The sequence below is a fragment of the Macrobrachium rosenbergii genome, chromosome 10 (assembly GCF_040412425.1).
Source record: "Macrobrachium rosenbergii isolate ZJJX-2024 chromosome 10, ASM4041242v1, whole genome shotgun sequence".
Lineage (NCBI taxonomy): Eukaryota > Metazoa > Arthropoda > Malacostraca > Decapoda > Palaemonidae > Macrobrachium > Macrobrachium rosenbergii.
Window position 1 is genome coordinate 49495861 of NC_089750.1, and position 14552 is coordinate 49510412.

At 46.9% G+C, this 14552-nt stretch overlaps 1 protein-coding gene across 9 annotated transcripts in view; it reads right to left on the reverse strand.

Annotated features, from left to right (window-relative positions):
• LOC136842619 (snRNA-activating protein complex subunit 5-like) overlaps positions 1 to 14552 on the reverse strand; it is a 135473-nt gene that overhangs the window by 32163 nt on the left and 88758 nt on the right. For all 9 annotated transcript variants that reach the window (XM_067110232.1, XM_067110228.1, XM_067110229.1 and 6 more), the window contains exon 4: positions 6453 to 6555. In XM_067110232.1, the coding sequence (XP_066966333.1) occupies positions 6453 to 6555 (103 nt within the window). The remainder of the gene's footprint in view (positions 1 to 6452; positions 6556 to 14552) is intronic.

Sequence of the window (14552 nt, forward strand, 5' to 3'; positions counted from 1 at the left end):
CTGGTTGGCCCTTGTAGCCTTGGCCATAACATTCGTGACCTCTTCTTCTGGGAAGAGGTTAGGCCCAGATCGAGCTTTTCACGAGCTTGTTAGGCTCGTGACGGATAGTGGCATCGGCAAAAATGAACTTTCTGCATTCCAGTCTGGCCATGATGAACTCAAAAAGGTCAGACTGAAAGCCAGCTAGCAGGACTTAGCCAAGACTTGAAAAAATGGCTCGTCCGGCCCAGGAGACGGCAGTAGCTTCCGTGAAGGCAGACGGAGTTCAAGGACCGGGCTAACTTAGTCCGGGCATCAAACTCCGCCTTTAACAAAGATTCCGGCAGCTTGGGGAGCTGCTCACTGAACTGTGAGGAAGCACAGAAGGGGTCCAGTTTTCCGACAGTGAAAGTGGACGGAGCGCCCACCAGAACTCGTCACTTCCTGGGAATACCAGGAAGTGGGGTCTGTTTCAGCTGCGGTAACGGATTACCTTCAAAGCACGCCGGGCCGTAGCCAGAGCGACTTTGTTCAAGCAAGGGGTGGGCAGGTTGTCTCCCAGGGCAAACATTGTGAAGTTGCCCTTGAAAGGAGTCAACTTTTGTATTTTCTGCCTGCCACTCCGTCAGAGTGCGCAGGAGAGCCGACGAGCTTGGTCCCTAGGGACGATGACAGTCTCCCTAGGAACCTTATCCGACCGAATCCATGCTTCCTCCGTTAATCTCACGAAGCCTGGGTAGGGGGCAAGAGATCGGGGGAAGAATTCCAATTCTCCAACCGTCTCGTGCCAAGACGTTCAACCGTGAGTTTGCCATCATGTTGATGGCACGGAGGGCGAAACGCCAAGGGTTACCGACATCGAATGGCGGGAGGTCCGCTGTGTCGGGGATGACATACTGGGGTTCGGCTGGGGTGTGGGCGAGCCATTCCCGCCAGTATATTATCATGACTGGCCAACTTTTCGAGATTTTGGTGAATCTCGTGTCCAAATCCTCCGTGAACTTTTTGAAAAGTTGGTTCGCAAAGGCCTCAGCGCAGTCAAAAGCAGGCTGGCGAGGAGGGCTTGGTTTTGCAGCCCTCTTACTCGCGCCTTTGCCGGAGGAACCAGACTTGCTCCCGGAGGCTACAGGTGCTGAGACCTTAGCCTTCGACGGGGAAGGGCGATGCCTTCTTGGAGGACGAGGACTTATAGCCCTTCGCCTTCCATGAAGTCTTCAACTTCAACTTGGGGATAGCAGACGGAGCTCTATCACCCAAGGAGGAAGACTTCACAAAACCTGTAAATGAAGAAATAGATGAAGCTGGGAGTCAAAAGGGGGCCCCGCCCAACAACCTCACCTACCTCGCTACTTACCACCTGGTCCTGTTCAGTGTTCATGGGTTCCAGGTCTAAGTCTAAAGCGGCGACGTCCTCCGAAACCTCGGCCTAGAGGATATCCACTTGGGGTGGCTGGGTCGCATCCCGGATCTGCTGGATGATGGGAGTGGCAAGATCTTCTGGCACTGCGCCCGCCACCCGTGCGCCGGGTAGAGCAGGTCCTCAACTTAGCATCGAGGACGTAGGCCTTCCCCGACGGAACATTCCTGCCAAACCCAGCCACCCAGGCCCGGAGGGATTCCAAGGCAGACTTCTTGGAAGACTCGCCCGCCTGTAAGAAAACCAACAAATTAGCCAAGAACGAAAAAACAGTCCGGAACCTCGTAAACAATATACAATATGAGGAGCGTAAAACGGAGGAAGACTGTCACTTACCGACTCATCCTGGACGGTTGCGCATAAGGCTAAAGCAAACCTCACAACCATCAGGGTGCCAAACTACCAGGTCGCCGAGCCGGACCGCACAACCAGCGTGGTCCGCACACTACGTGACCGTAGGGTTGTTGGAGTGAAGCGGTACACCCCGCTCCTCACAGCGAACAGTCTGTAAGTAGAAAAAGTACATGAACCTCCCACTCTAAGCAATCTAAAGCCGGCAAGGCCGAAATTCAACTACAACCGAATACTCCGGCGGAGAAGAACTCCCTTATCATAAACTAGGCCAATAAGCTCTAAAATACACAGAGTGGAAGGTAAAAGCTTCCAGACCCCGGAATACTCCGGGGAATGAAAGGAATGAGACAACAAGAACTCACCACAAGGGCTGCCAGTAAAAATAACGGCGGAGCCCCCGGGTGTAGAACCGGACTCACGTATATATATATATATAAATGAGGAGAGTACTCCGTTAGATAAACACACTTATCTAAATATGTATATTCATAAAAATAATAATAACATTTAACAAGTGATGGTACAAGGGGTAAATACTCCGAGACCGGAGGGATCCGCTCCTTATATAATATAAATCCTTCCTCACTTACTTCCCGCCAGAGAAACAAGGTGGGCAAGATGCTCGTATGTTCATAACGTAAAGCCGAGAGCAATTATATATTACCCTATCCACGTGAACCCGACGGGGAGAAAAGAAGTGTGGGATAGAGTGTCGAACACGCCCGAGCTAACGAACCACCAACACCAACACAGCGATGCTAGGGACTGTATGGGAGGGAGCGAATCCCTCTACCAAATGGAGGAGTCCCTGAACTCGGAGAAAACGCCATCTAGCGTCACCCGCACGAGTAGAGCAAGGCTGGAGGGTGGTGAGGGGGGGGGTGGAGTAGGGGAGAGAGGTAGGCTACTGAAGAAAGGGAACAGGAGACAGGGGAAAAACATATCACCCGCTCAACTGCACACATACACCACTCCAAGAATAATGAAACTTGGGAGGGTAGCCTACTACTGGAGAAGCTACCAGCCCGATGCCCGACTCCTTCCTAGGCGAAAGCCTAATAGGGACCTAACCTAGTATAGGCTAGGAAAATGGAAGGAGTGCGGAGGGGAGGAGGAAGCAACAGGGAGAGAAATTTTGTGCCGAGAACCAACCGGGATCGAGAAGAGGGGGCAAGGAGGCGACTAGCCTAGAGGAAACACATCCAAAGAACTCTATTCCCCAAATGAAGGAAGAGAACTAAGGGGCTCACTCTGCCCACCAAAAACGACCCCGGAGGAAACAGCAACCAAAACTCCTCAACCTGATGATCTCCACACCAAGGGCAAGGGGATGGAAGCAAACAAGCCTACTCCACTAAAAAACCATCACACATAAAAAATGGGAACAAAAATGTGCTCAATAGGGTGCGTAGCCTACCTCGGGAAGCGGTTAGATCTGAGGCTGCCGCCACCACAGGAGGTAAACACAGAATAAAATAAAATAAAAAGAGAGCACCATCTCCAAGAATAAAATAATTAGCCTAATAGAGACCAAAAATAATAAGGAACCCAACCTGGGGTTACCTGGACGGGCATCACCACTCACAAAGGCCGACAGGCCAATGATACGTAATTTCGAGAAAAAAAGGGGGAGCCACCGCAGGGAACCCACCAGGATGGGAACCAAGGGGCAAAAATACATCTATAACGACAAGGAGACAACCCCAACAGAAAAGAACTGATGGGGTCGCCTCGCGGTCGACATGGCTGGCGGAGGACGCCACCTGGCGCCATAATAAGATCTCAATATTTTTGAAAAGACGAGACCATAACAGCCAAAAAATAGAACAAAACCCCACAAGAAGATGGTACTTAACTTGGAGATGGTAAAGCTGCTCGATGACATGGCGAAGATGAAAATAATCCAAAAAAGGGGACGAGCACACAAAAGAAAAGGTCGCAATCACGTGCTAGAAAATGGAATGAGGTAGGTGGCGCTGGTGTCGCCGTCCTGGCGGGTGTTGAGTGTAGGGGCTGTAACGGCTCACCGCTCTGTTCCGGGGTTTTGATAAGGAGAGATCTTTCGAGTATGTTTCCGTGGTAGTGGTATTTCACTCACCCTTCTTATTATACCGACGCCTTCCTAGAAGACGCCGACTGGGGGTAGTAACCCCAGCTTTCCTGAAAGCTCTTTTTCTCTGGTATATCTAGCATTTTTATACCTAGAAATTCGTGCTGTAATGGAATTTCACCGGCTGACACGGGACTGAACTCAGAAAACAGGTTTTGACGTAGGAAAAACCTATTTTTGGTCGTTGCTGTTGAGTCCTCAAAACCCTCCCATTTTCCTGACAAAAGGCATGGGATTTGGGCAAGGGATTATCCTGCATTGACCAACAGGGAGTAATGGCTCCTTGGTCTTTAACGGCCCGGTTGTAAACAAGAGGGCGGATGCCCATGTGCAATAGTCACTTCTCTTTCTTGCAGGTTCTTTTGATGTTGGAAAAACTGGGTTCAGCTTCGGTGAAGATAAGGGAAAGTGCCCTCGTATCCTTAAGTCCATTATATACTCCATCATATGTTATAATGTTAATCATTACAACACAATACCTGGCCAAAAAGACCAACTAAAAGAGAATTCTTTGATATTAGTTTAGTCACCATGGAAGGTAACTCCTTGAGGACTCAACAGCAACTACCAAAAATAGGTTTTTCCTACATCAAAACCTGTTTTCTTGCACCAGATGTACTTGAGCAAACTAAAGAGAGGGTCTGGTCTCTCCTTCTCCTCAGAATGGAGCGTTTGGGACTCATGTAGACACAAAGACAGGTTGTGTAATAAAAAAATTTTTTTTTAATAAATATCTTTTTATGCTAGCCTACATTCTTCTCATAGCAAACTGTCCAGATTACAGGATCCACACAGCACATGCACAGGATAACCAGCTTGTAGAAAAAATGTTTGTATGCAACATTTTGTTTTTAGAAAACTATATTTCTTAGCTCCCATGGTCTTCTTCTTTTATCAGTCTTTTCCATTCTTTTCTCTCTTTTACTTTCTATTAACTCAGCTTCCAGTAGTCTGTGCTGTGTATACTGTCATCTGTATATTTCCTCATAAAATCAACCACCATTTCTTTTTCTCTACTATGTACTTCTTACACATACTGTTTAAAAAATCCAGATAACCTGTTCTAATACTCTTTTATGGTTAACCCTTAAACGCCTGTTGGACGTAGCAAACGTCGACTAAAATTGTCTGTTGAATGCCGAGTGGACGAGCAAACGCCGACTACAAAAAATTTCAACCTTCGTCAAGTTTGACTTAACGAAATGGTCGAAAAACGCAATTATAAGCTAAAACTCTTACATTCTAGTAATATTCAATCATGTACCTTCATTTTGCAACAAATTGGAAGTCTCTAGCACAATATTTTGATTTATGGTGAATTTTTGAAAAAACTTTTTTTCTTACGCCCACGGATAAACTCGGACAAAATTTCAGAAATTCTTTCGTCATTTTGTCGTAATTTTTGCACTGTTCTATATTAGCCGTTACATAAAGTTTTATATATGGAAATGTGCGCAATTTCATGTACAATACAACAGAAAATAACTCATGGTTGTAGCTTTTATCAGTTTTGAAATATTTTCACATAAATCACGATAACTGCCAAAATTTCAACCTTCAGTCAACTTTGACTCGACCGAAATGGTAAAAAAATGCAATTGTAAGCTAAAACTCTTACATTCTAGTAATATTCAATCATTAACCTTCATTTTGCAACCAATTGGAAGTCTCTAGCACAATATTTCGATTTATGGTGAATTTTTGAAAAAAAACTTTTTCCTTATGTCCACGCCAGAAATTCTTTCGTCACGTTGTTGTAATGTTTGCACCGTTTTATATTAGTCGTTACATAAAGTTTTATATATGAAAATGTGCGCAATTTCATTTACAATACAACAAAAATAACTCATGGTTGTAGCTTTATCAGTTTTGAAATATTTTCATATAAATCACGATAAATAGAAAAATTTGACTTTCGGTCAACTTTAACTCGACCTAATGGTCGAAAACTGCAATTGTAAGCTAAAAACTTACAGTCTAGTAATATTCAATCAATTAGCTTCATTTTTCAACAAACGGGAAGTCTCTAGCACAATATTTCGATTTATGGTGAATTTTTGAAAAAACATTTTTTTACGTCCACCAGGGCGTTTAATTCATGCATCATTTTGTGATAATATTTTCTGTTGCTTTGATCGTTTTAAAATTTGTTATATACCAAAATCATCGCAACTTAGTGTACAATACAACTAAAAAAATTAAGTCATTAGCTTTAACCGTTTTGCTTACAGCCGATTTGTATACAATTATATACGAAAGTTTTTTTTTTTTTTTGCTGTCATATATTCCAATATTTATATATGATAATGATATTTTTTCATTTCTGATGGTTGCATACTAAACTTCAGGCAATGACAAAAAAATGAGCCAAAATGAACTCTTAATCTTAAAAATAAGCGTGCTGTGATTTTTTTAATAAAACTTTTTTCCGCTTCAAGCTAACTCACCAAACGCCGCCAGCATATGGGAGACGTTTTTGTAAATAGGGCTTCGGCGTTAAAGGGTTAAACAGCTTTAGACAAAAATTAGCATATTGTACTCTCCAGAACTCCTACTCTTCATTTACTTGAACATACATAAATATTAACTTACTTTGGATCAGGGGAGTGGAATCTAAGTCAAGAGTCCTTTGATTTACCTGAAACTCATCCATGGCTATTCCGGGTCTAATATTAGAATACTTTTCCATCACCTCCTGTAACGAAGGAAAAAACAACATAAAGTACAGCACTGTGGCCTCTTAGATGCAAAAAGGTGATGTATAAGAGTTCATACAAAGATCAAGTACAATAATACAAATACTTATACACTAGAAACACAATAAGCTACAGCTTTAGATAAAGATCATTGTGCAACATTTCCTTATATACTGTATATATAAGGGATTTTGACAAAGGAAAAATCTATTTCTGAGGGAGGCCCTGTGTCACCTGGTGAAATTCCTTACTAGCAAATGAATTTCTAGGTATAAATATTGCTAAATATACCAGAGAAAAAGCTATCAGGAATGCTGGGGTTACTACCCCAGATCGAGCATCTATAATGAAAATAGATGTCGGTATGGGCAAGGGTGAGAAGTTATCACTGCCACAGAACCACACCCTGAAGACATCCCAATGACAAAACCCCGGAAGAGCGGAGAGCCGACCCAGCTCCCTCACTCACCCACCCCGCTCACAGCGACCCCAGCGCCATCTGAACTCATTCCAGGCTAGCACCATCCCCAGGCTTGCATGCCCGTGCAGGGGAAGCTAGGACCTGGGAGGAACACCGACACAGGGCCTCCCTCAGAAATAGATTTTTCCTTTGTCAAAATCCCTTTTCTGAGCTCGTCCCTGTGTCACCCGGTGAAAAATCGTAAAAGAGAATCATACCAAGACTGTGAAGATGTAAGAAAACAATTATCTAAGATGATCATGCATAAAAACGCGCACTATAAGAAAATAAGTTTAATTATTTCTCATGAGTAATTCAGAACTTCACAACAGAGGAAATTAGAATAATAGTTAAGCTAAGCTTATGTAAACATACAATTTGACATGAAAATATAAAGTATGGCAAAAAACATGAGAGGAGGTACAAAAATAAGGAATACAAAATTACAGAAGTACCTCAAGACTTAAACCTACAAAATAGCACACATCAAAAACATAATCACAATAAACATCATAAAAAGGCCAACAATTTCAAGTATCATCTAAATTGAGGAGCCAGGCAGTGAGGTATGATTGGCCCAGGAAAACTGGTAGGGCAAATAAATGAGGCAGGCAGGCAGGGGAGAAAGGATAAGGTTAAAGGATAATTTTAAGGTGGGGGGATGACACTCCCGACAGTCACCATAGGAAATTTCAGAGCTTCAAGTGTTTTCAAGTAGTGGCGTTTAAACACTAATGGAGATTTCCATCCCGTGTATTTTGTCAATTCAGCAAAATCCATATTATGAAAATAATTGGTAGAGGTAGCTACCGCTCGGATATCATGAACCTTGGGAACTGAATCCAGGTTAGCTTGTTTAATGAAGTATAGGATTTGCTGTCTTATAGCTTTTAAAGAAAGTGTTCCACCTTTTTCCCTGATAAAAAGAGGACCAGACAAACACTGAGAAGTTCTTTGCAAGTAAGCCCTCAAGGTAGCAACTGGGCACAAAGACAGGTCTTGTGGAAGAGGAACCACCTTCCAAGGGGACCACCTGTCTTGAGGGTCTTGTTTTTCGCTAGGAATCTATGATCTGGGGAAAGCAGAACTTCTCCTGACGGGAGGAAACCTATGTGATCGACACCTCTGGAGAGAGCAGACAGTTCTGAGATTCTGGCATCTGAAGCTAAACTAATCAGAAATAAAGTCTTCCTTAACAGATCTAGATAAGAGCATTGGGCATTATTAATATCCGAGGCTAATTTCAGAACGTCGTTAAGGAACCAGGTAACCGAATGTGGGCGTGTTATCGGGCCTTAAACGAGCAATTTATGCTCTAGGGATGGAAGAAAAGTATGAGTCAGTTAGGTCAATCTTGAAGCCATGCAAAAACACCTTTCTCAAAGCTGATTTTGTTGTAGTAATAGTGGCCGGGGCTAGGCCTTTTTCAAACAATGATCTAAAGAAGGTTATCGCTAAATTAGTGGTCATAGTTTGAGCTTCAGATGCCTTCAGAAAAGATGCCAACTTTTTGACTGCTGAGTCATACTGTCTGAGAGTAGAATCTCTCTTATCGGATTCAATAAACAGAGTATTAACAGGGTAAATATTTGCCCCCCTTTGGGCGGCAAACTTCATACAGTCCATAAAGCCAGGGCATTCAGAATTTTTGAGGAAGCTGACACAGGCTTCGTTTGTACTATCTGAGTCAGCCTGGGTCTGGGTATCTGATGGCGCCGCAACTTGAGTTCCAGGAGAAGTGGAAACCAGTTGCTCTTCGGCCAATTGGGGGCTACTAGGGCTACTTGACCCTTGAATGACCTGAGCTTGTGTAAGACTTTCATCAGCATGTTTATTAGGGGGAACAGATAGATTCTCTCCCAACTGTTCCAATCTATGGACATTGCATCTGTGGTGTAAGCTTGAGGATCTAGATTGGGAGCCACATAAAGAGGGAGCTTGTGATTGCTCTCCGTGGCAAACAGGTCTACCTGAAGTCCCGGAACACGATGGCAGATCCAGTTGAAGGAGTCCTTGTCTAGGGACCATTCCGACTCCAGCGGAGTCGACCTGGACAGAGAATCCGCCACTACGTTCCGCACTCCCGCTAGATGGGTAGCTGACAAATGCCAGTTGTGTTTGTCCGCCAGGGAGAAGATGGCTAACATCACCTGGTTTATCCGACTCAATTTGGACCCGCCCCAGCCTGATGTGGATCTGGTTGGCGGGACGAAGCTTTTTCAGGGGTAGAAACACTGCCATTGCTTCCAAAGTGTTTATATGGCACTGTTGAAACATGGTAGACCATGTCCCTTGTACCTTTTGTTTTGGTGAGTATCCTCCCCAGCCGCTTAACTTTAAGCGTCTGTGTGGATTACCAGAGCTGGAGGGGGAAACTGAAGAGGGACTGACTTTGAGAGGCCCTTGACTGTGGACCATGGGCGGAGTCTTTTCCTTAAGATTTGCGGAATTGATGAGACCCTGTCCCTGAGTCTGACATTGGCTCGTCTCCGCCACACTCTGTTTATGTCTTTCAATCTCGCTTTTAGGAGCAGGTCTGTTACAGAGGCGAACTGAAGAGAACCCAAAATTCTTTCTTGTGTCCGGCGGGAGGCCTTCTTGTATTTCAGAAACTTTCTGGTAGCTGTGGCTATTTCCCTCCGCTTGGCCGGGCGGAAGAGATAGCCTGTACGAGGTTAGGTCCCACTGGATACCCAGCCACTGAAACCGAGCTTCGGAGTTAGGCGGGACTTCTCCCTGTTCAATTGGAAGCCTAAGATTCTAGGAACTCGATCACTATGGCCGTAGCTCTCCGGCACGCCTCGACGGTTGAAGCCCAAATTAACCAATCGTCCAGGTACGCCGCTAACGATATCCCCCGGGATCGCAACTGCTGAACTACTGTTTCCGCCAGTTTTGTGAATATTCTGGGCGCTATGTTGAGCCCGAAAGGCATGACCCTGAAGGAGTAGGCCTGTTTCCCCAGTCTGAAACCCAGGAAGGGAGAGAAGTTCCGTGCAGTCGGGACGTGACAGTATGCGTCTGAAAGATCGATAGAGGTGGTGACGGCTCCACGCGAAGTAGAGTCCGTACCTGTGCAACTGTAAGCATGTGAAATTTGTCGCATTGTATGTAAAGATTTAGACACGATAGGTCCAGAATTACTCTTTGTTGACTGGAGTCTTTTTTGGGAACAGAAAACAGCCTGCCTTGGAATCTGAGGTGTCTCACTTTCTTTATTGCTCTCTTCCTGAGCAGTTCCGTCACAAAGTCTTGTAGAGCTTTGGAGGAGGGTTGATGAAACCTGGTCAAGGGAGGAGGACCCTTGATCCAGCTCCAACCCAAACCTTTGGACACTATGCTGTGTGCCCATGGACTGAAAGACCACTGGTCTCTGAACCAGAAAAGTCTTCCGCCTACCTGGCTGGTCTCACTGGGAGGAAGCGGGTTTGTTACCTCTACCGCGGCCTCCTCTTCCCCGGGAGAGGGACCGTAGGGCAGCCTTACCTCTATAGGAGGCTCTAGCTCTACACCCCCCTTGCACTCCTGTTAAGGCCATGAAAGGCCCCACGACCTTCATAAGAAGGGTTATATGCCGGAGACGACACATAAGAAGGAGTGGCAAGGGAGTGTTGAGCTGGCTGAACCAGCACAAACTGTTGAGGTTGAGCCTTGGAGGTGGAGGGTTGGCTCACCGCCGAGACAGGTACCGCCTGGACAACAGACTGATGTTGCTGTCTTCTGTGCCTCCTGTACCTTTTTCCCGGTCTATACTGGGAGCCGCCAGACTCTGGGGTTTTTCGTTTAAAGGCCGGAATACCCCACCAGGAGCGCAGACTTTGGTTAGCCCTGGTTGCCTCAGCCAGGACACTGGTGACTTCTTCTTCCGGGAACAGATTGGCTCCCCAGAAGGAACTCTTCATGAACTTGTTGGGCTCATGTCGAATGGTAGCGTCGGCGAAGATGAATTTGCGACAATTCAGCCGTGCCACCATGAAGTCATATAGGTCCGACTGAAACCCTGCTAACAAGGATTTCGTCAAGACCTGGAACAGCGGCTCCTCGGAAAACGAGACAGCGGTTGCCTCCGCTAGGCACAGCGAGTTCAGAGACCGGCTCAAGCGACACCGTGCCTCGAACTCAGCCTTCAGGAGAGCTTCCGTCAGTTTGGGAAGCTGCTCACTGAACTGGTTGGATGCGCAATCTGCGTCCAGTTTACCAGTCGTAAACGTGGATGGAGCATCCTTCCAAAAGTCGTCACCCCCTGGGAAGATTAGAGACGTGGGGTCCGTCTCTCTGAGCTGAGGCAAAGGCTTGCCCTCAGCACATGCCTGAGCAGTTGCGAGTGCAACCTTAGTCAAGCATGGGGTGGGGAGCTTATCCCCAAGGGAGAACATGGTGAAGTTGCCCTTGAAGGGGGTCAACTTGGTGTTCTCCGCTTGCCACTCTGTAAAAGTGGGGAGCTGATTGCGCCTGGTCCCTAGGGAAGATCACTGTCTCCTTAGGGACCTTATCAGAGCCGTGGCTGCTTCTGTCAGCCTAGCGGTCCTGGATAGGGAGGCAGAAGATCTGGAGGGAAGAATTCTGTTCCTCCAGTCTACGAAAGTGCCAGACCTTCAATAGTCAAGGTGTCTTCATGCCGGGAGCATGAAGGGCTACACGCCACGGGTTCCCTTTGTCAAATGGAGGGAGGGCGGAGGCGTCCGGGATGGGATAGTGCACCACAGCCCCCTGAACGCACGATATCGGAGAGCATAGTCTCCTGGCTCTGAAGCCTCTCCGTGAGCTTGCTCAGCTTCGCCTCTACCTCCGTAGAGAACCTCTCGAGCAGCATCCCCACAAATGCCTCAGGGTCAAAGGCAGGCTGGCGAGGAGGGCTAGGCTTGGCCGCTCTCTTACTCGCACCTCTGCCCGAGGTACTTGGTCTGCTCCCGGAGGCCACCGGACCAGCGTCCTGTGACTTCGACGGGGAAAGGGGATGCCTTGGCGGAAGACGAAGACTTATAGCCTTTCGCCTTCCACGACTTCTTCAGCTTGGGGACAGTAGACTGGGCTCTGTCCTTCAAGAGAGAAGATTTATGAAAGCCCTGAAAAGAAGAAACGGATGATGACGGGGAATCAAACAGGGCGCCCGCCCCCACTGCCTCACTTACCTCCCTACCTACCTCCTGGTCCTGTTCCGTGTTCATGGGTTCCAGGTCGAGATCTAGCGCAGCGACGTCCTCCGACACCTCCTCGTACAGCGGGTCATCCTGGAGAGGCTGGGTCTCTACCCGGATTTGCTCGATGATGGGGGCGGCAACTTCAGCTGGAACAGCCGCAGCAATCCGGGCACCGGGGTACAGGATGTTCCTTAGGTTCTCATCGAGAACATAAGGCTTCCCCGACGAACGCGTTCCTACCAAACCCAGCCACCCAGGCACAGAGGGACTCGAGGGCATCTTTGCGGGAGGATTCATCGGCCTGAAAAAAGGGGGGGGGAGTATCAAAGACCGAACTATTATGGTAAGATCATAAAAACCCAAAATTTTACCATAACATTATATGTGAGAGCCCCCGAAGGGGCAGAACAAAAACAATCGGCTTACCAACTCATCCTGGATACACCCGTAGAGTGCGAAGCAAACCTCACAGCCATCCGGGTGCCACACGATCAGGTCGTCCAGGCGTACCGCGCAGCCAGCGTGGGTATGACAGACCACGTGCCCATAGGGTTGGTGCAAGATGGCAGTGCACCTGGGCTCCTCACAACGAACAGTCTGTAAGTGTGAACAGTATATGAACCTACTAATCTAAGACAACTTAAACTAAAGTAGGTACTAAGTAATTTCATACCGAACTACCGGAGCACTCCGGAGGGATGAAAAAACCATAGAAAATGAACCTACCAATTCAAGATAACTTAAACTACAGTAGGTATAAGAATTTCGTACCGTACCGCCGGAATACTCCGGCGGAACAAAAAAACTGAGCCAGACAAGACACCTTATCTCAAGGAACGCCGGAGATAATACGGCGGAACCCAAAGACAGGATCGCTGGACTCGTGGTACAAAAGAATTAAACTAATAAAAAAATTTTGGAATCCGGCGGCGGGATATATGAGGCCGCCGGAATAATCTAGTATGATAGATAAAGCGATGGTACAAATATTCGGTTAACAACATATAAGGAATAATACATTATAAGCCCCCGGTTCCGGCGCAAACCCCTCCAGGATCCCGAGCCTCCGAAGCTAGAGCATAGCAGAAAGGCGAGGCAGTACATCACAGCTGATCAGAATATGGTCAGGTGGAAAAGCCAATCAAACCTATCCATATGACTCAAAGCACCGAAGCGATAGTAGGGTGGAGGCAACGGGAGGGCCGGGGATGGCGGAGCAGAGAGAAGTGAGAGAGTGAGCCCTGAGAGTGGTCGGGAATCCGCTCGATCCAGAGAGAGCGAATCAACGAGACACTAGCCAAGTAATGTCAACAGAACCGACCCCAGGAGGGAGCGTGCCCCTCTACTAGGGTAGGCCTGTCTGCCTCGGGGTGACCATCGGAGGCCCGACGTCACACGCAAGGAGATGACAAACAACTTGAACCTCATACAGGGGAGGGGGGGGGGAAGGGGGGAAAAGGAAGGAAAGAACAGTACTTGAAGGAGAGGGTCAAGAGAAATAATAAGACAGGAGACTGGGGGGAATGTACCCTCCGCTCAACTGTAACCCCGCGAGGTAGAAGGTATCCAGAGGGTACCTAAGTACAGGGAGACTCATGACCCACCACAAGTACAGGGGAAGAAAAAGGAACTGCCCTAAACCAAACCACACCACGCTCTCACCCTCCTAGAAGGCATAGCCAAGATAACCAGGAGGAGAGAAGGGAAGGGAGAGGAAAAAGCAGGGAGAGAAATTCCTGTGTCAAAGGCCAACCGTAACCGACTAAAGTAAGGGAAAGGGTTGTGGAAAGCGTGAAGGAGACTCTCCAAGATAAAATCCTCCTTCCCACTAGTGCTAGAGGGGGGGAAACTAGGGTTTCGAAACTTCAGCAACCCAACCAAGCGGTAGACGGATGGAACAACAACAGGAACTCCCTCGACCTGACTATCCCCCCTCCCTCCACCCCTCTCAAGTGAGACACGGGAGAGCAGGAGGTTAGGTAAAGCAGCTAAAAAAGGAGGTAGCCTAATCCACCAACTTGTGATAGGACTAGGCTAGCATCCCCGCTAAATGATATACACATGTTAACCTAAGACAAATAAATAACCATCCAATAATAAAAATGTATAAGCTTGTGCTAGGCGTATAGCCTAACCGAACTAGGCAACAGAATGTAAACAGCCAACAGGCCGTACCTGACGCCACGCTCGGATATAATAATATAATTTCGCGTCATCAAGCACATACAAGAAAAAATTTTTTGTACTGTTCAAAAAGGGAGACATCCTGGGGAGAAAAGCAAATGAATGGAATCTTTGGATACCCCAAACAATAGCAAGAACCCCAATGAGAGGAGACTCACAAAAATTAAAATTAAAGGAGACCCAAAGACACACCCTAAGAGAACGCCACCAG